Source organism: Corvus kubaryi, unplaced genomic scaffold (assembly GCF_017639235.1).
Source record: "Corvus kubaryi isolate FWS band 111438036 unplaced genomic scaffold, C.kubaryi_AGA036_p1.0 37396, whole genome shotgun sequence".
Classification (NCBI taxonomy): Eukaryota; Metazoa; Chordata; class Aves; order Passeriformes; family Corvidae; genus Corvus; species Corvus kubaryi.
Window position 1 is genome coordinate 18517310 of NW_024581135.1, and position 25747 is coordinate 18543056.

General features: G+C 36.1%; 2 protein-coding genes across 6 annotated transcripts in view; both read right to left on the bottom strand.

The window, feature by feature from the left end:
• The window catches only part of TTC21B (tetratricopeptide repeat domain 21B), a 35024-nt gene extending 22784 nt beyond the window's left edge, over nt 1–12240 (bottom strand). The window contains exons 1-11 of one of the 4 annotated variants that reach the window (XM_042040766.1): nt 11795–12238; nt 11462–11591; nt 10342–10452; nt 9018–9184; nt 6741–6863; nt 5115–5272; nt 4637–4721; nt 3046–3144; nt 2273–2465; nt 1257–1354; nt 550–750 (exon numbers count right to left, since the gene is read on the bottom strand). In XM_042040766.1, coding sequence (XP_041896700.1) covers nt 550–750; nt 1257–1354; nt 2273–2465; nt 3046–3144; nt 4637–4721; nt 5115–5272; nt 6741–6863; nt 9018–9184; nt 10342–10452; nt 11462–11591; nt 11795–12130 — 1701 coding nt within the window. In that variant the 5' untranslated portion in view covers nt 12131–12238. Of the gene's footprint in view, nt 1–549; nt 751–1256; nt 1355–2272; nt 2466–3045; nt 3145–4636; nt 4722–5114; nt 5273–6740; nt 6864–9017; nt 9185–10341; nt 10453–11461; nt 11592–11794 lie in introns of all 4 variants that reach the window. The other 3 variants (XM_042040764.1, XM_042040765.1, XM_042040767.1) reach the window with 3 other exon arrangements.
• Nucleotides 12241–13729: 1489 nt separating this feature from the next.
• Nucleotides 13730–25747, bottom strand: part of LOC121670479 (sodium channel protein type 1 subunit alpha) — a 93324-nt gene continuing 81306 nt past the window's right edge. For both annotated transcript variants that reach the window (XM_042040757.1, XM_042040756.1), the window contains 5 exons: nt 20367–20420; nt 19776–19913; nt 17992–18096; nt 17367–17637; nt 13730–16986 (listed from right to left, as the gene is read on the bottom strand). In XM_042040757.1, the coding sequence (XP_041896691.1) occupies nt 15818–16986; nt 17367–17637; nt 17992–18096; nt 19776–19913; nt 20367–20420 (1737 nt within the window). In that variant the 3' untranslated portion in view covers nt 13730–15817. The remainder of the gene's footprint in view (nt 16987–17366; nt 17638–17991; nt 18097–19775; nt 19914–20366; nt 20421–25747) is intronic.

The following is a 25747-nucleotide window of genomic DNA, read 5'->3' on the forward strand; positions in this document are numbered from 1 at the left end:
TTAAGTTCTACGTGCCTTCATTGCCAAAACTAGAGCACACAAATTCAGCCACAGAAAATTAAGCCTCCTAAGCAAGTGAGATTTTTCAACAATAATATTATTAACAATAATATAAAAAGGCAGTATTCCACTGATTTTTACCAACACGCAAAAGAAGGAATTTATGTACATTGAAAAGATATCCTAAGCCAACAAAAATATCATGAATAGGGTGGTCAGTATGAACATCCCAGTTTCACAATGAGATAGCTCTATTCACTGTATCATTACAGTTTCCTAAGAGATACTAAGACGGTACAACTACAGAGTGCATGGAATAAATATCCCAAGTTTCCTCAGATGTCATTACTGCCACTTGCTCACATCACAAAACCTGTATTTTTATCGTTACTTTGACTAAACAGTGGTGTAATATCTTAAAATGTACTCTTACTTCAAATAAATTCACATTTTAAGAGGGAAAATTTTCTAATCCTTTGCTTCATGATTAACTGATCTCAAAATGAAGTAATTCCCATTCTTAAACAGATGTCATCTACAGCTGCTTACCTGTGCTGGGCAAAAATTAAGATATTCTTTAACAATTTCTAGCAAGAAATCAGGGTTTAGTTTCTCAAAATATTCCATGCCAAGAGGAAATCCATGCAAAGATGAAAAGTGAGTATCCAGAACATCATTCAATAAAGCAATAACTTCTTCTTGTCTCTTATGTTTTTTCATAGCTAGGACTGCATGCAAGAAAGATAATTCCTACAGAAAAGAAACAAAAACACAAAACCCCAAACATTCTGCATATTCCAGATACATTTATCTGTTACTCATAAAATACTACATAATTATTAATGTTAGCCACTTCTTCTTTTTATTTAGGGATATTGTAAGACATTTAGTATGTTGTAAAGGACACTTGATGATTATTCTACCAATTCATTCCTTTAATTTGTGCAAGAACCTTTACATTTGTCTGATCACAAAATCCTGAAAATAATTAATACTTGTCCCTCCTTCACATTTCAAACATCTTCAGAGAACAAACACAGCTAGAAAGTGATGATATTTTTGCTCTGCAAGCAAACAGCCTTGTGTTGCAAAGTTAAGCAACACATTAACTTAAGTAGGAAGAAAAACAGAAACTTAGACTTAACAGTAGTCCATTAAGAATGCTCGACTCAAGTGACTGAAATATAGAACACATCATAGAAGGCCACAGTTCAGATTGTAATCAAAGTATCTCAATGAAGAAAGATGTCTCCTACCTCAGATTTCCCAATGGACTGTTGAATTTCATTAAGAAACTCCAACTGCTGCTCCGCATCTTCTAATTGACCTTGTATTAGCTGACAACGGATAATTCCTGTAACACATGGGAAGATTTCACTGCCAATTCATCTTCCTAGTCAAGCACATGCTTTCTTTTCCAGAATTAACTTTTTCTCTCAACCTCTTCACAAAGCAGTGACATGAAAAGAAAGAACGGATTGAGACTTATGGTAATGCAAATTTTACATACTCAGAAAAACCATGGGTAGATGATACATGATTGATACATTAATATGCTATAAAGCATTTAGAAATAGTAAATCTTCAAGTGGTTCTAGACTAAGCAGAAGCACCATAAAGTCTGGCCTCTAAATTCAGAAGAACTACAAGAAGGAAAACAACCTCAAGCGCACACACAAACCACTCCTGCCATCTAAAGTTTTAATATTAAGGCCATGGCATAGTCAAGGAGAAAAAAAAATATACAGGGAGAAATCTGTCAAGCAAATATGACATATTTACTCTCAATTTTTTTGACACAAATGGGACTTATTATAAAGTGGGGTTTTTTTGGATGTGACACATACATCCAAAGTATGATGTTTTGACTTGATTATGGTTTTCAATCTAATTTGGACACAAATGACGACACGGACAGCTTGTTCTATCACCTGCCCTTGGTTTTCTTATTTTTGTAGTGCCTAAGAGTTCTCCAGTTCCCAAGCACTATAGAAATAAAATAAAAAAATAAGTAAAATACAGCAAAATGTCTGTTCCTACTATTACTTTGAGAGCTCTAATTTAGAAAAGATTCATTTTTCAAAAAGGAAGACCAAAAGACATATCCAGTAAGGAGACACTGGCTACAAGGAAGAAAGCACACCATGAATCTGAAAATACAACCTAGTGCTCCTGTTCTAATAGTTCTAGATTTTCCTACTACCAGTAATAGGAAAATTTGATCAAAAAAGCATTGTCCAGTAAAAAATCAAAAGGAAGTGTAAGACCTTACCAGTTAGTGCAGAAACACTTGTTTCATCAAGTGTCATAGCAGTCTTGTACCATTTTAGAGCTTCTTTCACTTTCCCTTGTAAAATCATTTGGTAGCCAAGTTCAGTAGCAAATTCTGCATTGTCAGATGCCAAATCAAATGCTTTTTCAACTAATGTCTGTGTATGTTGAAGGATGAGCTGGTTCCGGCCACACTAATGGTAAGAACAATCTTTAAGCCTTAAGTTTTTCTTAGTTTTCGGATTCAATTAGACAAACACACTGAATGTAGTCAGATCAGTTGAGACAACATCTCATGTAAGAATAAATTAGTCTGTAGTAAGTCTATAAAAATGGTGACATTAAAGTGGGATGGATTCAAACATAAATATATAATACCGTACAATAAGGAACAGTTGAATGCTTCCTTACAGCAATTTTTGATAAATACAGAGCTTAAAGAAACCTTCACTTCCAAGGTTATGTGATTAACCTTATCAGTTTCCTACAGTAAGAATATGGTAGGTGAACATTTGAGAGTATTTTCACTGTTTCTCACTTAAAAGCAAACAGTAAAACCATTCCTGAAAGGAGATGGATTAAGCATTGCAATTCATACTGAATATAAGGCTTGAAAAATGCGGTTACCAAGGCTACAAGAGTTAATCTATTTCAACTGTCCACAATTTTCTACGTTTTAGTAAACATTTAACATTTGCCTACCAAAAAATAGAACAAACCCAGGATATATAGATAGCTGTATGCTGCTTAAGAAAAGAAAAAAAGCATACTCACTGTTCTACTGAAAGCTAAAGCCATTTTGCAGAATAGCTCAGAATTACGTGGCTCTAATCTATCCAGTGCCTTAATTAGGTCTCCCAGTCTTGCTGAAGCCTTGGAGAAAAAGAAATAATAATAAGTAATAGAAACAATTAACAGATTAGGACAATTGAACAATTTTCACTAAAAACTAGCCACATTTTTACAATGCACTAATACCTTGAAATACAAATTCAGAGGTTTTCAGGGCAAGGAGTTAGACTTGAGAATTCCTAAGAAAATACTTTGGGGTAGTAAAGTGACAATAAAGCAGACCATGTGTCATTTATCCATGCTCCAAAAAGGTGAAAGACTTGAGCTAAGTCTGATGCAACAGAGGAGTCCCATAAAGCAAGATAGTCTGAGGAATTTGATCTATGAATCCTGTTGGGGCTCCAGTGTAATAAAGACACACATGCTCAAAAGCAAAGCACTTCCAAGTGCTCAGACTTTTAACATTAGCTTCTCAAAACACATAAGGGGATTTTCAGGGCATACAGTAATAAGGTACACAGGTTTTTTTAATATGATTTTAGATGCAGGCACCTGAAATGTGTAAATCAAACAGGCCTTGAAATTTTTCCCTAGACATGGCTCTTAGTTACATGTGACATTTTACCCCAGAATCTTCACTTAACACTCTACTGTGTCCAGCAAGGTTCCTTTCGGATGGCTTCCCTGGAGTGAAGTGAGCAATTCTCACTACTTCTCCATACTTCCCATGATTGTGCATTAGACTTAAATTTGATTATAAGTAGACTAATGACTGAGTTCTTTGTAATAACTGAAAATGTGTTAAACAAAGTCAATACCTTTTCTTCTAGAACTTGAAAGCACCTACAACACAATGAGAACATTTTTTTTGCTAAATTTTCACGTAAATTATACCAGTATTTTTGCATAATGAGAAAAAATATAGAATGAATTTTTGCTGCCAATTTAGATCAACTATTTCAAAACTTCCTTAAAAATGGCACAAGCGTCGTACATACAAAATACATGCATATATGCCTGTGCAAAACAATGGATTTTGGGAGTGGAAGGAAAAGTAGCATAGGATTCTTAGAGCTGAAAAAACCCCACAGTAATTGTCAAAAAATGGTGAACAAAACACAGGTGTAACAAATGTGACCTACTTCCCAAAAATCTATCACTACAAGACCTCATTATTTCCCTTATTTCAATTAATAAAAGATTTAAAAATAATGGAAGGCTTACAATAACTTATGAATTTATCAAAAGAGCAGTAAAACAAAAAAGATCACTTCAATGATTCAAATCAACATGACTCAGTTAACTGTCCAGATCACATTTCTGTTTGGCTTGACACCTGTTCTCTGGAAAGATGGAGGTTAGAAATTATCTTTTCCTTGGCATCCAGAAAACACCCCAGCAATAAGCTGGAGTAGCCATTCAAATCAGAATAGGTGAATATACCTCCTGCAGATCAGTGCAGCACATGACCAGACAAAGTATATGAGGAGAATACATAAAGAAGATAGCCCTTGTAGGAGCTAGATGCCACATGCACTGTTTTGCTCAACGTTCTGCTAATAAAAAGACTCACCTCAGATATATTTCCTTCCTTGCACAGATGATGCAGAGCCTCCATTCTTATGGCTTCTAAATTGAGGGGGTCTTTCTGCAATAGTCTAAAGCCAAACAAAAGGTGAATGTAAAGAAACCAAACCAAACCCTTGCTCAATCATCTATTTTATCCTAAACCAGGAATAGAATAACTTGTATTTCGCAGTCATTTTACATCATGGATCAAAATGAAAGCACAGCTCTTATTTCATGCCTATATGAAGAAAGACCCTCTTCCATCCAAAACGGATTCATGTTTTGACGTAGTATCCTCACAGAATTGCAAGGCTGAGTTCTAATAAAACTTAATTCACTTGAAATCTATTTAAAAAAAACTGATGCAAGCAATTCAGATTCATTAACGATGAATGGAAATTTATCTACTTTTGTTTCAAAGTGTCCTTAGAGTGTAAACATGGCAAGAAAATAATTTAGTAGTGTGCTACTTCATACTCAACCTATGTGCTGTTTCAATTGTCTGCTCCCAGTCCTGCAAGGCTAGCTGTAGCTTCATTTTCTTTATGAAAGCAGGAATGAAGTTCGGGAAGTTTGCAATTATCTGGTTCACAATTTCCAGAGCTCCTGAATAATTCTGTCGAACCTCAAAATACTGTGCCTAATGGAAGGAAAAGAAGCCATATCAAAAGCCTGTACACTCACACAGGTGGGAAGATCCAGAAGTTCTTTCATACAGAAATCAGGAAAAAGAGCTAGGGAGACAAAACTCTTTAGTGAAGTAATAGTTTTACCTCAGTATCAATGACAACTAGACACATTGCAACATTCAAATAGCAAAGGATGACGTGTAAAGCCTGGTGTGTGTGGTAAGCACTCTCTAACAAAGGTAACTGCAGTATTTACAACTTACTAGTCAGTTGCAAGCAAGAAAAAGACAGACATAACTGAAGAGTAAAATTGTTTTATTAGGTTTCAAATAACTTTGTATGAAGTATCCCACAATTTTAGGATATTTAACACAACCCACTGATAAAACATTTATTCAAGCCCTGAGGGGGTATGTAAAAACCCACACTGAGCAGGTAACTGTTGTTGCCAGAATTAACAATTTTCTAACTGCAATGTGATTTGCAGGGTATTAAAAATACAAAACTACTTCAGAAGTCAAGTATCACAGATTTAAATAAATTCAACTAGAAATAAATTTAGGACTTAGACCCTGTTTTGCTTTGATGCTTTGAATTTACTTACCATATTCCAGGTAACTGTATGTGTGTCATTTTATTTCATCTTTTTAAGACAGAAATGGTGCAAACACAGTAGCTTCTGAGAGTTAATTTCTTAAGCCCTAGTGAGATAGCTGCCTGTCTGAAACTTCATTACAGTAACTACATTTGACATATACTGTTAATCTAATTCAGTGCTCCACATGCAGCCAAGCACACACACCTAACCAAATACTATTGTGCACACTCTCCTGAATTCAGGATATTCTTCTAATATTCACTGAACAATTTTTCTACATTTAGCTTTAGAATGCTAAACAAACATCATGTTAATGAGTAACAATGTCTGCGATATAAAGTAATATGCTCTGAAACAGAAAACGTGTAAAGAAAATAATTCATGCCACTCCTTTAATGAAATATAATCATTGATGATTCTATGAACACAAATGAACACATGAAACAAACTAATGACAACTTAAAAGGAGTGTTAACACTATTAAAAAAAAAAATCTCACTATAGTGTTTAACTACTATTTTCTGGCACACAGCAATTCTGTAATGTGCATAGGTGTCCCATGCAAAAAGGAAGAGACCACACATTTTTAAATTTTCAAGTGATTTGAAACTCATTTTGTATATATAAATACATGAATAGAAAGGTTTTCTTGCAAGCATAGCAAAATCATAACCACAATATAAGTTTAGATTGATTGTATTTAATCTATACCTTTATTTTTACATTGGTGTCTAAAGAACCCTGAAGTACCTACAGGGTCTGAGCTGTATTTCTATTCCTTGGACAAACTCATTATGCACTACTCTTCTCAGCATCTCTCTGATCACTCTACAAGACTAATATGACATCTACGAAGATTTAAAATAATGAACTAAACTTACTTTACCAAGCAGTGCAAAAACATCATTGCCTTCCTGCAGTGCTTCATCAAAGTATTTCAGAGCTTTTTTAATGTGAGTTTCTTTCCCACAGGTGAGATCAAGCCATGCTTTCAAAATTAACCCCTGTGAACAAAATACAAATTGGAATTCTTTGCTAACCAGGTAACAGAAAATTATACAAGATACAATAAGCAGAAATAACCTAAATAAAGGACTTATAACTACTTCAGAGACATAATTATAACCACCCTTTAGCATAACCTAAAACTTCAGTAATTTATTCCAGAGTTAAATTAATAAAATAGTGCATTTACTTACAGAAATAGAAAATAACATCAATGGCAACAAACAAGTCTAACATATTCAGCAGTCAGAACAAAAACTCACAGAAATGATCACATTAGACAGAATATTTTCTGTAACATTTCTGCACAATGTTTTCTTAAGATAATGCTTATATGAGACACTGAGAAACATACTGTGCTGAAAGAAGTGAGAAAATTGAGGTTTTTCTTCTACTTCCTGACTAAAAACATGTATGTAAAAGACAAAATTCTTGACATTTCTCAAATCCTCAAAAGTATTATTAAAAGAACACCCAAACTTTTAAAAGGTGCAATGTGTCTTTTCCTTGAAGAACTTATTACTTGTAATGAATGAAATTTATTTCTCTTATGTGTTTCAAACATTAATTATAGCTTAAGTGAATAAAACCTATTTTGAAGTCCTGAACTATTTAATCAAATTATAATTGCCATCAAAACATATATTTAAAATACAAAAAATCACTAGCTTCTTTAGAACATAAAATTAAAGAAATGAGTTCTGTATTTAAAACTCAAAAGGTTAGTAGAAGAGCCATATTTTGTAATTGCTAACAATCAGGGTCATGATTTTGTTATGCAATGGAAACCAGCTAAACTTTATATACTTGATCATTTTTTAAAATAAAGGCAGGTGTTGTATTTCCATATAAGGAGTACATAAAGTATTGTATCAAAAAAGTATACACTAAGCAAATCCTATTTGACCAAGTTTAAACACTGTGAACCATGTTTCAAAAAATCGAAGTAAACATATAAACATAATTTTGTATTGTGAAACTAGAAAAAGAGCTAATCATAAGTGAACTTAGATTTTTTTAATATATATTTAAATACTAATGTACTTTTTCATCTGTATGCATGTGTCTGTAAAAAAATTAATTACTTCAAATATTTTTAAATACATCAGCTAGAAATATTTCATACTAAGCAATATATCCAAACAGTATTTCCTAATAACAAAAACTAGCAAACAAAAACAAACAACTATTGTTTCAATAAGCAAAGTCATAAATACTGCTGTTTCACCAAAATGAACTATCCTTAGTCTTTTTAGGAATTACCATACTATTGCTTTGTGATGTCCTTCATTATTTCTCCACTACCATGAGTTATTTCTACATTAGCATAAATTAGCCAATAAATTAGTTGTTATTTAAAATAACTACCTATTTAAATTAATAATCACTGTTAGTTTGAAAGCTAAGCCATTACTTAAATCATAATTTCAGAAAATAATGTTTAGAATAGTTGCAGATTTTAATTTGTAATAGATCAACCATTACAAACCAAACAAGTACTGAACCACACAGAGGAGGAACATTTTTGTTTAATACTACTGTACAATTATGGCTTCAATGTTAACAGCTCTGCCTCAAAGATGTTTGACAACAAAAAATACCCCCAGTTTTTCATGTTTCTCTCCTTGAACTGAAGCTGACACCCGCCTTAAAAAAATAACGTTAATAAGTTTTCAGAAATCTCTTTAGAGATACAAGATTCTAATGAATTGTGATCTCTATATATAAATGCCAAAGACAATGCTATATACAACACTTATTTCAGTAAAAACCTAGGCAAATTTTGCCTTTAACAACAGCTGAAAATTTAAAACCCAAATCCTTTGGGTATTTTTGAGCCTTCAGATCCAGATGCTTATTTTTTTGCTAGGAATTATGCGGCTTGGTATCAAGTAGCAATACATGCTTAACTGCATATTATTTCCATTTATTAAGTGATTTCTTTTCATTTATTAAGCCATTATCTATTATTTATTAAGTGAAAATGAGTATTAGTCGACAAAAAAATCATTATGGCAGTTTACTCAGCTGTGTCAAATGAACTTATGACATTAAGAAAGAAAGTACTAGAACACAAAATAGTTCAGAATAACCTCCTAACAGCATTACTGCCTATTAATCTTTTACATTAAAGAAAGGTAAAAACCAGTTACCTCTTTACCACCACCAGAAACTTTGATCATTCTATCAACATATTCACGGGCTTTGTCCTCACGACCAAGATGCCACAAAAACAAGCCAGCATAGTACAGAGCCTGCTGTCCTGCTGTTTTACGTTGTTCCTTCAGTCTTGCATCCAGCTCTACAATAGCATCTCGATCTGAAAAGGTTTTGTTCAGAGCTCTTGTTGATAGCCTCTCAAGATATTACAAAGGAGCAGCACATAAGCCAAGGGCTACCAAAGCAAACACTGTTTTCTCTATTGTACCTTGATAAACATGCAGGCAATCCCACCCAATTAGTAATATTTATCAGCTACAGATGGAAAAGGCAGAAAAGGGTTCCCGTCAACATGATTGATGGGGAGGTCCCAGAAGTGGGAAGTCCCAAATGACTGGTGGTTAGCTAGTGTGATGTCCACCTATAAGAAGGGCAGGAAGAAAGATCAGCTTGTCAGCCTGACCTTGGTGTCAGGGAAGGTCATGGATCAGACTACTGAGTGCCATCACACAGCACCTACACGACACCCAGGGGATCAGGCCCAGCCAGGCACTGGGAAAGGCAGGCCCTGCCTGGCCAACCTGATCTCCTGCGATGACATGGTGACCCACCTAATGAATGAGGGAAAGGCTCTCACTCTCAGAGAGTCTTGAGATCCAGGATAATTTTGCTGTCCTGCAGTATTAATCCTCAGGGACTCAAGTAAGAGTGATGCCATTAGTCAGAGCTGTTTCACATCATATTGCTTAACTGTCAATAGCAGTTATAAATCTGCACAGTGAGAAAGATACTGCAGCAAAAGTTTAACAACCACTCAATGTACCTGATAAACCAACTCTTACTTTGAGAATGTAATTCCTAACAAAATCACCCCAGCTTTTAGGTGGGAGAAAGGAATACCAAAATTCACAAAATTCTTTTCTCCATTTGTATGGTCAGGATAACTTGAAAGATAGAAATGGCGTGGCTTTAAAGACTGTTCAAGTTGCAGTTCTGCTCAGAAGTATCAATACTAGACATGAGAGAACAACAAACAGAGGAAGCTTGATTCAATTTCTTTTTTCCTTCAAAGATTTTTCATCATAGGAGGTAAGTCAGATTTTGTGTGTGGGTATGGGTGCTTTATTTTAACATTCACTCTTGTGCTTCAGAGTTTTGTTTACAATCTTGGTAAGCATCACTCAATTCAGTAATAGATCCTATGTCAAATGCAAAGCCAGAGCAAACCTTTTTAACTTAGGCAGAATTAGCCTACAACTCTCAGGCCTTCAAACACAGCTGTTTAAAACATGAAACAGCATGTCTTAATGAGCATACCTGGATTAGGGCTCTTTTTGTGGGCATAAATCAGAGCCATCATTGTACAAAGTGACACCTCCTGTCTGTTTTTAATAGACTCCAACTGTCGAATACTTTCTTGGACATCACCTAGTGAAAACAAGCACAGAATAAGCTGTAACACTTTTCAAGACAAAGAATATCCTCATCAAACATCAGTTTGTCTTAAATTTTCTCTTCTATTTTTTTCTTCCATGCCTTTTGTTCATTATGCCTATATCCACTTGTTTGTGCACATCTTTCAAACAGACACAGGAAAGAAAATAGCACCTCAATGCAAAGAACTTGAAAAGAATTGTGTGCTAGTTCTGCCAACTGTGATAAAGATGAAAATCATATTTCTTACTTGTTTTATACAGGGCATTGAGCAGCTCTTTTTGTTCCTGTTTCTTTATATAGCCAGGATTTTTACCTTGTTTGTGCAAATATTTTGAACATCAGCAGAATAGACAGTATCTTGAAAAATGACAGGATTCTTACACAAACAAGAACATCTGGGAGTTTGGGAACAAACACACTACCTCAAAACCAGAACACCTTCCTAGACTAGTCTCAGCCCTCCTCCATGTTGAGTTACTTGTTAATATTTTGTGACATCCTTGAAATACACATGTAGCTAAATAAATTTCTTAGAACAGTATAATTTACACAAAGATCCCCCAATAGGTATTAGCTGTCAGTTTCCCTGAGACAGAGGAGACAACAAAATTAGACACATCTGCTTTGAAAGGAAGAGCTATTAGCTGGGAAACACTAGTGACTTTCTAATCAAATGCAGTATGGATTTGGGCAGGGCTCAAATTCCCTCTAAGGAACCCACTTACCTGACCCACGTTGATGTAACCATGAAAAAAAAAAAAAAAAATTGTTATTTCTCACTTTGGTACGATGCTGTCCAGATCACTTTCACTCAAACTAAGGAGGAGCGGTGACAGATAATAACACACTGGTAATTTACTCAACCGGTAATTTACTCAACATGGAATACATTCAGACTCCGTAAACATCGCTTTTCCCTGCGCAGCAGACTAGCGGCTGAGCTTTGGGAGGCGAGGCAGGGAAGCCCAGCGTCTCGGGAGGAACGGGCCCGCCCCATTACCTGTCCTCAGCGCGCCGTAGGCCCGGTAGAAGAGGAGCACGGGGTCCCCGCCCAGCCGCGCCAGCGCCTCGTCCGCCGCGGCCCGGGCGTGCTGGAAGCGCCCCTCCTGGCAGTAGTAATTGAGCAGCGCCTGCGGGGAAGCGGCCGCGGGTCACCGGTGCCAACGCTTCGAGCCGGGACGGCCCCGGGGATACCGCGCCCACCGCACCGTCCCGTCTCAGCCCGGCCCGGCCCGGCCGCACTCCTGCCCGGCTCCCCCGGCCCCTCCTGCGGCTCGCCGGCCGCCCCCATCCCTCCCTCCCTCGGCCGGGGCGGGACGGCGGTGGCGCCCACCTGCTGCACCTCAGCGTCCATCGTTGCTACCCGACGCCACTGCGGGGGGGGCTCCGGAAGGGTGAGGACAGCCTCCTGCCATTGGCTTGGACGGGAAGGAGGCGGGAGAGACACGGGAAGAAAAACTCTTGGAAGGCGGCGGGGCGGACACGACAGCGCGGGGCGATCCCGAGGGAGCGGCGGGACGGCTCCCAGCGCCTTGGCGCTCCCTGCCGGCGGGTGGGCAGCTGTGCCTCGGGAACGCTCACAGCCGGAATGCCGAATGGAAGCTTTGGGAATGTGTTTATTTCCTTGCTTTTCTTGGCTGAACATACGAATAAGTGGCCCACATTTCATAATGTAACCGAGTACTTCAAGTTATGTGACACTTCTCTTAGAAATACAATAGCAACGGGGTCAAATCAGATAGAGAAACTTCGTCTTTTCCCCCTCCTTTCTTTCCTCCTGCAGAATCAGATTTGCAAAGACTAGTAAAATTCAGGTTTTCCTCTGGAGGTGAAAGCATCCTCAGCCATCATTTCGAGACAGCAGAAACAAAGGATGCTAAAGAGCGTTCCTTTGGAGTGGGTGTGCAGACCGTCCGGCAGGAAAGCCACCAGTAATGCCACCAAGTCCAAGGAGCAGAACCCATCCTGCACGGAGTTTGTAGGAGCAGCTGTTTGGCTCTTCTAGCAGAGAGCGCTCAGAGTGACCTTTCCTAGCAAGTCCATTACACATAGCATTCCTGTGTCACACACTTCTCATCCCCAGCATCAGGAAGGTGCCAAAGAAGCACTATGCAATAAGCATAGTTGGCTTTCCTTGTTGGCCAAGACAATCCTCTGAATGTCCTGCTATGTTTAAGTTATGCTTGACTTGTTCTGAAGCAACATTTAGGCTTCTTTAAAACCTATAAGAGGTATGAGAAAAAAGTATTTTTTTAATGTACTTTTTAAGGTAACTTTTAAGACATATTTTTCCACATATTAATCTGAAAATACTTATCAGTTCATTTCAATACTGAGGCATTTTTTATCAAAGTTTTCGATTCCCTTTTTCGTAATATATTTCAGAACAATTTTACAAAGAAAAATTTCCCTCCCTTGAAAGATTTTTGATGAATTTCAGGGAAAATGCTATGAAATTTTGTTTCTGCATTAGCCACTGAAGCAAGTGTAAAGACTACAATTGGTCATAAACTGGTTTCTTACTAAGTTCAGTATTCACCTCTGAGTGTTTTCATTGTAAGTTGTAGGGGAATGCAATATAGAAATTATGTAAACATATAAAATTAATATTTTCAGAAATTCACTGAAGCAATTGATAAAGAATAAGGAACAGGCCCACTTTCCAGATGCATTTGTGTTTTTCCATATCGGTATTCACAAATGATTGCTTCTAGGAACGTGATGCTGCCAGAGAGAGTCTTAAAATTCCTGAGGAAAAGACAGATGATTTATTCATTCCAACACCATTTCGCCTTTTTCAGAAATGTGCTCAAATGTGAGATGCTCTGTAGCCTGTTTGTGAACAGTACCCAGCAAGAATAAACTGGTTCTCAATCCAAGCTGCGGAATGTCATGGATCTAGTATTATTTTCAGCCCTCGTTTTGTCTTTATAAACTCTTGAATGCCCACTTCTCTTTTCTGTAACTGCTCTGAGCCTCCTGGGACACACTCAGGACAGCTCTGGTATTCAATGGCTGTGCACCCCACTGAATGGAGCTGCTGCATGAAGTCACTCAGGGCAGAACTACTGATACATGCAGAAGCATCATGCTCACTGTCTAACACACATTAAAAAAGAAATTCCTAATTAGTGACTAACAAGCAAGCCCCAAGGATTTTCTTACATGGAAGAACAGCATAGCTGGCTGTTTTCAGTATCCTCTCATTCTGTGGCTTAGAAGCATACCTTTTTTATAGTAATGTCAGATAATAAACACAAAAGGAAAGTACAATAAAAAATGTAATCTTTATTATTTTGACGCATTAATAATGTTCTTTAGCATCAGTTAGGGTAATAGCATTTTCCTGCATGCAGTTCACTAATACAGATTTAGTCAATAATTTTAATAAAAGTAATCTATATTTAATTTTCCTGTGTAAGAAACATAAAATGTCCTGATGTGCTGGATTATACAATTTTGCTACTTTCTCTTTGTGAAAAAATACTGTGAACCCTAGATAACATTTAGAACTGTTCTAGTGCAGCATGAATGTAAAAAAAAAATCAGTGAATAAATATGAGAAAAGATTCAGGATTCTGTGAAAGAAAGATTGTGTCTGAAAACTCATGATGCAGGCACTGCTTAGACATTCAATTTGAACTTTAGATCATTTCCCAACTGCAAAAAAAACCTTAGCTTTTTAGAAGCAAATTATGAACTTATTTCGCAGAAATTATTGATATGTTGGCAAATACTGTAAAAAATAAGAACCTACAGGTATCCATTCACTTAGTTATATCTTGTTCTCTGGAGTTCTTGTGTGAAAAGATATGGACAGAAAGTAACAAAAACGGTGTGACAGCAACCTGAAGATAAAATTCAGTTCTTGTTTTATGTACATAATGCTGAAAAATAAAATAAAATGATTTTTACAGTATTTATATTTGCTTATAAAATCCTAACATTATTTTCAACAGGTCTAGTAGTTTTCAACATGTCTGTACAGTTTGGATATACACTATATGCTTTTTTTTCACTGAAAATTCAGAAATGTAAAACAAGCTCCTAAATAGCTGCAAAATATTGCTTAATGGTATGGAGGAATGAGGTCTTTTTGAGTAGTTTATTTCATTTAGCTCTGATGTATGGCTTCCCATGTTTAAGAATCCTGGTCTGTCAAAGGAATAGCAGCATAGGCAATAGAAACATGCATTGATTGCATCCAAACTATCTATAATGGTAGATAATACGTAATTTTACCTGTTGAACGCTTGCGCACTACACTTATTGTGGTACATATTTGATGCAATAAATGTGCTAAAGTCATTATCTGTTTGCTCAAACATGCACCACTGGTTAAAAATTATTTACATATCAGAGGGCTTTTCATTAACGTGTACAACATCAACCTTACTGAGAGCTGAAGATGGCTAAACAATACTGCAGGATAAAGCAGAACAACTTTATAGAGGGCTCTTTTTGATCAATTTGGAGGGCTGAGGCAGATTCATTTAGTATTCGTACGCAGAAAGACATTTGACAAGGACAAAATCTGTGACTCCAGACCTAGGAAGAAGTTTGCACCTTCTGAAACTTAATGGTCTGTGCAAAAAGTAAACCATATTTACTATTCTTGTGAGTTGTAGAGGACTTTACAGGCATACTAAGACTTGTTTGAACATGATACAACATGAATACTTTAATTAAGCACCTCAAAATCTGTTATTCCTTTCCAGAAACACTGTACTAAAAAAACCTGTTGTTCTTTGTGACTTAATGTTATTTTCATGCATGATCTATAAGTGCAGCATGCCTTCATGCAAGTAATTTCTGTGTGTATATTAGTTGTATAATAGAACACCTGGCCCTTGTACCTGTAAAGGTGTACTTAATTCCCTTCCCCAACAGAAGCCCCATTTACAAAAATAGTCACATATAAGAAACAACATATGAATAAAAACAAGATGAATCCACCAACACAGATTTTGTAAAAATATGAAGTATGTGGCAGTTGAAATGCAAACAGTGGATACAATTACCATATTGTTTTATGCTAAGCACACAAATACTTGGTTTCGCACCCCTTTAACTGGTCCCTACAGTCTGTGTAGCCATTTTTTTCTCTCCTCTTCAGCAGTGTCAGCTGGTAGTGAGAACAGTAACCTCCTGTCAAGGTTGTTTCTTCTTATCACAGTCACAGTAGCTGACAAGGGGTCACTGTCTTTTAATAGGCACTGACCTTTAATGTACAGTATATTTGTAAAAATTGTCAGTTTGGCATAGACCTCCTTCAGGAGTCCTGTTGACACAAACACGTGATCCTTACAGGCTATGAACTACTTTGCACATATATGATTTTTCTTGCTATTTGCTCTTATTTTTGACCATCTTTCTCTTCCTTTTCATGCTTTTCTTTGACTGGCCTCATTACACGATCATAAGAAGGTGGACAAACTGCTGTTGATGCGGTTATGTCTGTTTTCTCTGTAAATGAGTTTTCGTTTAACTTGTCGATAAGGATTTCATCTTTCATACCCTGACCAGCCTCACCTTCAGTTTTATTTTTGTTATAGATAAAGGAAGCTTGTTTTACTGTTCGTTTTAAAAGGTGACGTCTGTAAGCACGCTGAATAATGACAGCAGATACTTCCTCTTGTTTTCGTTTCAATGTGGTTGTAATTGGTTCATAGGAAGCTTTAGAAGGATTGGATGCCATAAACCGATCTTCCATCTGTATTCTGAGGGCGTCCATCTCCCCACTTTCCCCCAATACACGCTTTGTGAAAGCAAACAAGATGTCAAGGCAGTGAATTCTGTCACCGCTCACCATGGGCAGATCCATTGCAATAAGCTGGACTTTGTTTGGTTTGGGTAGATGAAGAGGAGGCTCAAGTGCTGCTGCAAAATCAGACAATTTCTCAAATTCCATGAATTGTGTTGCATCAGGATCAAACTTCTCCCAGACTTCATAGAACATCTCAAAGTCGTCCTCGCTCAAAGGTTCAGCGCTTTCTTCAGTAGCAACACCAAAGTTCTCCAAAATCACAGCGATGTACATGTTCACCACTACCAGAAAGGATATGATAATGTAGCTGACAAAGAAGAAAATCCCGACAGAAGGGTTGCCACAGTCACCTTTCACAGAACTCCCTGGATGAGCCTTGTTAGGGTCACAATCTGGCTCCCCACTGTTAAGGATCGGGGCAAGCAAACCATCCCAGCCCGCGGATGTGGTGATCTGAAACAGGCAGATCATGCTGTTGCCAAACGTTTCAAAGTTGAACATGTCATCAATCCCAGCTTCCCTCTTGACATAGGCAAAGTTGGACATGCCAAATATGGCATAGATGAACATGACCAGGAAGAGCAGCAGCCCAATGTTGAACAAAGCTGGAAGAGACATCATCAGAGCAAAAAGCAGAGTGCGGATTCCCTTAGCGCCCTTAATGAGGCGCAGGATTCGACCGATTCTGGCAAGTCGGATGACTCTGAATAGTGTGGGGGATACGAAGTACTTCTCAATCATCTCAGCTAAGAACATACCTAAAAAAGAAAAAAAAGAAAAGAAGAAAACCAAGGTACGTTACCACTTAATCTCCATATCACAATAGAAATTTAGAAACATATTTTTAAAATCAGCGGTTTTACGTAGCAATTAAAGATATTCTGTAGATTCCACTTGCTTAATTTCTGTTTTAGCAGTTGTACTTAATATTTGCAGGTGCAATATATGTTGGATGATCATAATAGTTTTGATGGTTGGTTTAGCTAAATAACGTAAAAATAAAACAAGTAAAAATGTAAAGTTGAATGAGTTGGCTGTAAATCTTGCAATTGGTAAAGCTCACCATATAGCTCTATTCAAGTAAAAGTTCACCTCATATTCATTTTACCTTCTTTTTGGTTTAATTAACAAGACTTACCTACTATTGAGAGAATGACAACCACAAAATCAAAAATGTTCCAGCCTATAGTGAAGTAGTAATGGCGAAGTGAAATTAATTTCAGGACACATTCTCCAGTGAAAAGGACAATGAACACGAGGTTTATCCAGTATAAAATATTTTCCATTTCTTTGCTCTGGTCATCAGTTTCTACCATCATGGTTACCATGTTAAGACAAATAAGAATCATGATGCTGATGTCAAATACTTGCTGTGTCACAAAATCAAAGACCATGCCTTGGAATTTATTCTGAGGAAGAAAGAAAAAAGAAACATCCAATACAAACTGTAACTTATTTTTTTTCCTGTTAGAAGAAAGTAGAAAAACACATGCAGTAAGGCTTATGAGACTTCAATAAAATTGCAACTAGTGGTCTTAAGTGGAGTACTCAAATACAACAACTTAGTTCAGCCTCCTGTGTTGCATATTCATACATACAGTTGCAAGTTGAAAATAATTTTTTGGTTTTGTTTTTATTTTCCATTTCTGCTGACTAATGCACTAGTTACTGATAATTTTCATTTGGGTATATTTCTGCTCTCTCTGTATCAATAAAAACTCTTTGTAAATAGCTATTTGTCTGATGTGTATAAATAATTTTACCCCTGGTCTTGGTATAGGTTTTTGTGGTTTTTTGGATCCCAGCTTTTTCATTGCATTGTAGTATTTCTTCTGCTCTTCTGTCATAAATATGTCTTGACCTCCAAAGTAAAAACATGAAACCAAAACTGGTTATAATCACATTTATATGCAGTGCTGAGAAAACTCTTTGAGAAATATGACTGAATGATTCAAAAATCAAGATGACTAAACTGGGAAAAATCTCTTAGCTATCAAATGCAGCTGTCTACAATCTAAAACTGTCTACAATCTAAGCATTTAGTCTGGAAGTCTGGACATCCAGTACTGCATCTCTCAAAAAAAAAAAAATACAAAAAAAACAATGCAACAGTTTTCTACAGTTATTTTCATGGAATTCCAAGAAAAAATCATTTTCAGTACCTATTTTCTTTTATAGGAAGAGATACTGTAAATAGTACGTGAGATAAACTCAGATAGTCTGGGCTGCTCAATACTGTCACTTTTGAACTGTGATTTTAGTGAAACAAGGGAAAGAGACAAAGTCAGGTTTTCAGTAGAGGAATGTGCTTTAGGTATCTCTAGTTTTGCAGTCACATTAGCATTGGGACCCAAAGTCTTCAAGGTTCTTGAGAAGATGGATTATCAGACTTTGGAGAAACTTAGCTGAAGATTGAAGCACCCTATTAACAGCAAAATGCTCTCTTTTAAATCTTTTATTTTGATTAGCATCCGTGTTCAATGAAGGTCTGTTTAGCAGAAGCATGAACCTGCCTTTGAAGTCTGGCAGTGAAGACAAAGGAGGAATTATGGGTCTTTCATAGTAACCTAACCAAAATCCATAGTAACCTTCTTTAAGAGACAGCTTGAATGAAAACCCATGATACTTCCCATACCTCTTGTAGAAATTTTTTTCCTTGATAAGAGATGCTTGCAGATATCTAATTCCAGGAATGCCAGTGCACACACAGGACTGGATGCAGACCTTTGTGGATGAGTGTGTGGGAAGCTTGAAGATGTGGGAATGCATGGACCATAAGATGGACAGGCTCCTTAACCATATACCTCTAGGTTTCTACCATGTACAGCTTCCAAAAATCTTGCTTAGTATTTCTCATTATTAACATAAACCCAAAGAAAGTGATGCAGCCCAGCAAAGTAAAAGTAGACTAGTAACTCATAGCTGCTTTGGTCCTTGAGCTTTCATTGCTTTATCTATTTGCAGAAAATAATTTTAAAGGCAAGCATCTCATAGTTAGACCATCTATACCAGTGAGATTATCTACATCTGCACTGTGAAACAATAGAAAAAGGTCCTGAAATAGTTACAAACCACTCCTGCTCTGTATATTTTCAGATTGTTCAGTGCCACAAAGTAGAACTTGAATACTTGTGATCATTAAAACAGCATCTGTAGTTGTGTGATGAAATAATTCTTTGTTTCACGACCAGCTAGCTATTTTTTGTGTGCTCATAGAATAACTACAAATCAAGAAGAAAAATACCCCAAGAAATTATGATTTCTTTAATGTAGGGACCTAATTGAGGGGTTGGATCATGCAAGAAGACCTCATAAAGTTTAGTCATGAAAAAGCAGATGACTTGAGGAGACAACAGAAGGATCTGTCCCGCTCACTAAATGAAAAATCTTATGACTTTAATGAATACTGCAGGTATGATTTTATGTCCTAGTATACTGCAGCTTTTTCAATTTTGAACAAGCTATGGATGTACTTTCCATATATCATGCACCTGCAAAAATGCAATATTTTAGAATATCTTTAGAAGGGAAATGAAACAATACTTATCTTCTTTTTTTGCTGATTGAAGTTGTCAATAATGACACCAATGAACAAATTCAGGGTGAAAAAAGACCCAAAAATTATAAAGATGACAAAATACAAGTACATGTACAAGTTGTCTTCATACTTGGGTTGCTGTAATACCTAAGGAAAAAAAAAAGTGAAATATCATTCCTGAGACTTGATGTGAAAATTTCAGCTGAACAAGTGGCAACCTTGTGCAAAATGTCCCCAATATTTTGTGTTTGGACAATATTCCTATCACTTATATCAATATATTTTGTCTATTCCACCTCTTGCTGATAGTATCTGGCAGTTTGCATTCAGTTTTCCACATTTTGTTACCACAGAACCTCATTCTAATTAATTTAATTGTTTTCATTCTATTGTATGGATATTAATTGCTTATAAGATAAGTAAGTATTAATTGCTTATTAGAACCTCATTCTAATTAATTTGTTTTCATTTTTTTGTATGGATATTAATTGCTTATAAGATAAATAAGTATTAATTTCTTATAAGATAAATAAGATAAATACACACTTGTAGATAGAACTCAGGAAAAAAAAGATAATTTAAAATATTTGCAGTACTTACATCTCTTGAGTCAATAGCTGCATACATAATATCCATCCAGCCTTTAAATGTAGCCTGTAAACAGTACACACCTGTTTAAGCATAGAGCCTAAAGACAATTCATTTAATAATTTCCAGCAACCCAGTACAGCACCAGGAATAATTACTAGCGTTAGATTTCTGAAGAATTTTGTCTCTTGGCTTTCTATTCAGCTGCTCATCGGACATACTGCTGTGTATCCCATTACTTTGTCTTGATATGAACATTTTAAGCTGTATGATTAACTTATTTTTAATTTCTAATTACCAAAAACTGTAGAAGGCATTTTAGTTCATCAAATCTTGTCAACTGCAAAAGCTATGTACAGCTGGGTGTACAGTCTTATGTAAATGAGTTGCCACCAATGAACACTGATACGTAGTTCCACCCTCCCAAATAAAAAAGGTGTCAACAAAAGGGAACCAAAAATTTTATAATCTCAAAAAAGGTGTTTTCCTATCAATCAGAATCTACTTTGAAAGATTTTACCTGGTTTAATAATTCTATGTTCAGATTAAATATATTGTATTGTGCTTTACAGAGCCTAGATCTCTCAGATACATCCTGACCTAAAGTAGCAGGAAGTGGTTTATGTGCATTGAATACTTATATGCCTCATAAATGACAGCATTTAGTGAAATTTTGTAACTATTTCCTCTGCCCAAAATCTGTAAATTTTTATATTTGACAGTTAGGTGTAGATTGCTTCATCAGAATGTTCGCAACATAAAGTAATTTTCTCTGTTGTGGCAATTAGTTCTCTTTTAACTAGGCAACATCTCCAAGTAGAAATCAATTGGTTTTTAATCCAGTTGTACCCAAAAATAAAGCAAAAAAAGGAAATAGCTCTCTGTTCTTTAATCCTCATTAAAATTTTGCAAAACAAGGCTGCAGATCATTGGTTCCTCCATTTTCATTGCCACCAGTTGCAGAATAGAATCAGGAATGGAACACTCTTCATCCGTGTTTTTTGCTGTATGACCATCATCTTGAGGTTTCATTTCTAGTGAAAGTTTCAAAAAACCTTTTTTTTATGCAGGACACAGAGCAGTTTGGCATCATCCTGATGTGAACTTAAAATGAGAAGAAATTATTTTCTTAAAGGAAAGGTCCCTTACACTTTTGAAACAGTGGAATACTGAAAAGAGCATGATTATCCTTAGATGCAAATCCAATGTGCAGCAACTTTGACATCTTGGGGTCAACACAGAATATATGAAGCTCAGGCAACTAACAGTACAATGGTAAAATCAAACTGTAGTATCAGAGGACCAGTAAATCCAGAATAAATCTGAAGCAAGTAGATGTCTCAGCTGAAGAATTTAAAGTCCTCGTGGAATACTTGGACTGCAGGGGATTAGGAGAAGTAGATAAGCTTTACTCTATGTAAATTACTAATATATGTTGAATTTGTCCTCAAAGGCTTTTAATGGTGAACACTCCACAACCTTTTAAAAAATATTTATTCTGGCACTTGTTTTTATTATTTCCTAATATTTACATCCTTCTGTTGCCATTTAAGACTCACTTGTCACAGCCATTACGTATCTGGAGAGCTGCAGCAATCACCTTCAGGCAGCATCTTTTACTTTTTGCAAACTGATTGTTGTTGTCTTTCTTCTTTAGGTAGTGATCACTGTTCCTTCAATCTTTCCATGTAAATCTTGTTTTCCAGAACTCTGATCCCTCTCACTGTTTTCCTCTGGGCTCTCTTACACTAGTTCATCTCTTGAAACGGCAACCAAAACAGGACTCAGTATTTCATCTAACAAGGTCTAAATAGGGCAAGATGATTACTTCATGTCTTAGAGTGCTACTGTCGTTTCTGTGTTGGTACACTGCTTGCATTTTTTGGAATGTCATAACTTGAAATCAGCACTTCAGTCTGAAACACCATGTGAAAATAATGAGCATACTTTTACTTCAGAAAGATGATGAAAATGATGGAGTGGCATTTGTGCAAAGTGTGTGCTGTTGCCTCAGATTCAAACCCACGGTGATCTTTCCATATCATCCTCCAGGCAAAACGGAATTATTATTGGGATTTTTGCAAATTTATTGGTGTAGCCTAGACTAAGAGTCAATGAAAAAAAAATAGACTAATTTTGAAATATTGAGCTTCACCATCGTCACTGCACTATAAACAGACAGTACCCTTCCAACCAGTGATAGAAAATAGAGCTGAAGGACTGAGCTGTATTAATATTATTGTAGTTGTTGCTGTTGTTAAAAAGGAAACTTGAAAACAGTATGGGGGTGGAAAAATAGAAATATAACATATTGCTATCTTGTATTATCCACAATGAGTTTCATAAAACTCTAAGATATTACAATTTTTGAAGAAATTAGGAGAGTCAAGGCATCGCATTCAGTGAAAGCATTATTTCTACTGTAGATGCATAGACCTGCTTATATTTATCTGCAATGTGTTCTCTTTAACAGAAGTAAGGTATCATTTGTGTATTTGTGTATACTGAATAGAAAATAACACAGAAAATTACCAAGAGATCAAATTATTAGTTTCTGTTTAGCATATTACCATATAAAATATATTCTATATTCTCAGTGACTCTAAATCAGGAGTAATTAATTGATTTTAAAGATTACAGCAGTATAACTGAAGTCAGCATCTGTTCCAAATGTTTTTTCCCCCAAGGAAATTTCAATGACACATATTCAGATGCAGATTCAAATGTAGTTAGAAAAAACAACAGAGCAAAAATCACCCATCTCCTTTTCTATTGGTAAAAATACATAGATTTTTTTCCCCCCTGATAAATAATTTCTCATGAAGTCATGCTGGAGTTTCACCACTCAATTTCTTTACCAGAAATAATCACCATGAAGATTCACAATCTCTTTTGGACATACAATAGTATCTTGCTTTTAAAATACTAGCCTGCTTGAACTTTGAAAGTATCCTAAACTTCTAGCCTTAGAATTAGATTCTGATTTTTTTACCATACACTTCAAGAGATGTATTTTCTTACTGATATTCATAACAACAGTATAGTATAATATTGTGCTTTGAGACCCACTGGGGTCACACTTTGTCCTGGCAAGCAGGGTGTACCCTTACTAGCAGGGTAAAAGCAGGCCTTTGGGAGATTTACTTACCAAGGAATCCAAATACTAGGTTCAAGTTAAAAGGCATAAGGCCATAAAATTATCAGGGCAGATGCCACATCTCTTTGTGTACACCAGCCTCTTCCTCTTCACCCATTGGTGCATGACAATTGTGAAAGGAATTTCTCCAGCAGATCTGTCTCTGCTTTGATGCTTCTCTTTAGAGACAGAGAAATACTCAAGCAAGTTCAGACCAAGAAATGAAAAAAGAATCTTGAAGATCCACATAAACCAACATGATCTACTCTGTATTATAGAAGAAAAAAAATTCTCATGGAAGAAATGTGTGCTTATATGACTGATGGCATGAATAAATATACTCCAAATTATATAAGAATTCTGGAAAACACTCTGATCAACAAAGTCTATAGAACTTGGTTTTATCAATGACATGTATTGTTAGGCTGTATTTTTGGGCAGAAATAATTATAACATTGCTATAATACTGAAGATTTTCCACACAAACCCCTCCCATGAAAGAAGAAAACCCAAGAAATGTCAACCAAAAATTAGGTAATGTTCTTTTCTTAGGCCCCTCATTCAGGAAAGTCATCCACCATCACTGCCAAGCAAACGCAAGAAAGAGCTTGTTAGAGAGTTCCTTTTGCTCAAAAAGTTACTATCACACATTTCTATAATTTGAGCCTAGAATACTTCTTTCTGAAATTATCCCTTTGCTTTGGAGCATTTCTCTGTGAAATATATGTTTCTTTTCCATATCACTCTTAAAAATAGAAGGATTTTCTGTGATGAAGAGACCCATATACTGCTAAAAACATTAAAAAAAAAGTTGTTCACAGGATTCTTTTATGTCTTTCCCAGAATAATAAGGTCCTCAATGCCTTGGGTTGAAATTCTTTTGGCTTGTTTTCATTTCAATTTTTTGTCATGAAAATGGTACTAACTGCCATTAGCATTCACTCCAAATAGTGATACAGATAGTAAGGACTTACTTTATGGTTCTTGTAACCCAGAAAAGCTGATGGGATTTACAACATTCTTTGACTGACTCAAAGGGCATGAGCCAGAGGGCAGAATGGAGAATGGAAATAATGTGGAATAAGAGGAAGCTTTCTGTATTTATTTTCTAGCCTCCTGGCCTTGTATCAGTAATTCATGCATTGATACTCTTCACAGAGATTGTTATTAGAAAAATGGCATTGACCTCCCTGGGGTTATTTTCTCAGGTCCAGCACTAATAAAAGTCTGTGCCTGAGGTTGTTAAGGTGGAGAACCAAATGACTTCAGTAGAAAGGCCATTAATGATCACATTAGGCTAACAGAAAGAATATCCACATGATTTTCTAATCATATTTTTCAGGCTCAATATATACTTTTAGGCCAAATACTAAACTTTCAATACATTTATCCTTGTTTCTGACACAGTAATGTATACCTCTAGTTAGTACCTTAGCATTTAGTCATCTTTCTATTGCTGCAAGCTGTTTAGGAAGGGTAGGAAAATCTAGGGCTATGACATACCTATTCATGTCTCATGTTTGTTTTGGACATGATGGCTTTGGAGTCTTGTGCTAGAGTTTGATCAAAAGTACTTATATATAAAAATAGAAAATCACGTTATCAGTGGGGTTTTTTTGATTGAGAAAGCAATGTAAGAATCTCAAACAGTGGTGAATTGTGGCCTTGTTTTCTTGAAGGTGAAAGAACAGATTCTACACATTTTAATGCATTAACGGAAAATCAAGCTGATATTCTTTCTTGGTCCTAGGGCTCTTATCGTTCCATAACTGCAAAATCACTACTATTGTCTTACTTACCAAACTCTAGAAGATGCAGGGCCAAGTTTCTGTTTTGTGCAATGACAGAAATGCCCCTTTTTTTCTGGTATGTCAAACAAAAAAATCCTTCATGCTTTTACAAGCATTTTAGCAATACAGAAAAATTAAGTGCTGTTGTCATGGACATTCTACTCACATAAAAAATCCCCCATCATTAAGTGAGGGTCCCATGTTCTTGCAAAATCTCTACATTGCAGATACTGCACAAACAAGTGGCTTGTCCTCTGTGAGAGCTAGGTCCCTCTGTGGTAGGTCTAGATTAATTTTTCCTTTGGAATTGTGGGAACAATTGGCAAATTTCTCCTAATTTGCCTCCGAAAAAATTCCAATAATTTAAGAATCTAAGTGTTTATGTAAGAAATATTTGTTGCTTTTCAACGAATAGAAGATTAAATAATTTGTGCATAGCCAGGACACTGAAACAGATATGACTGCAA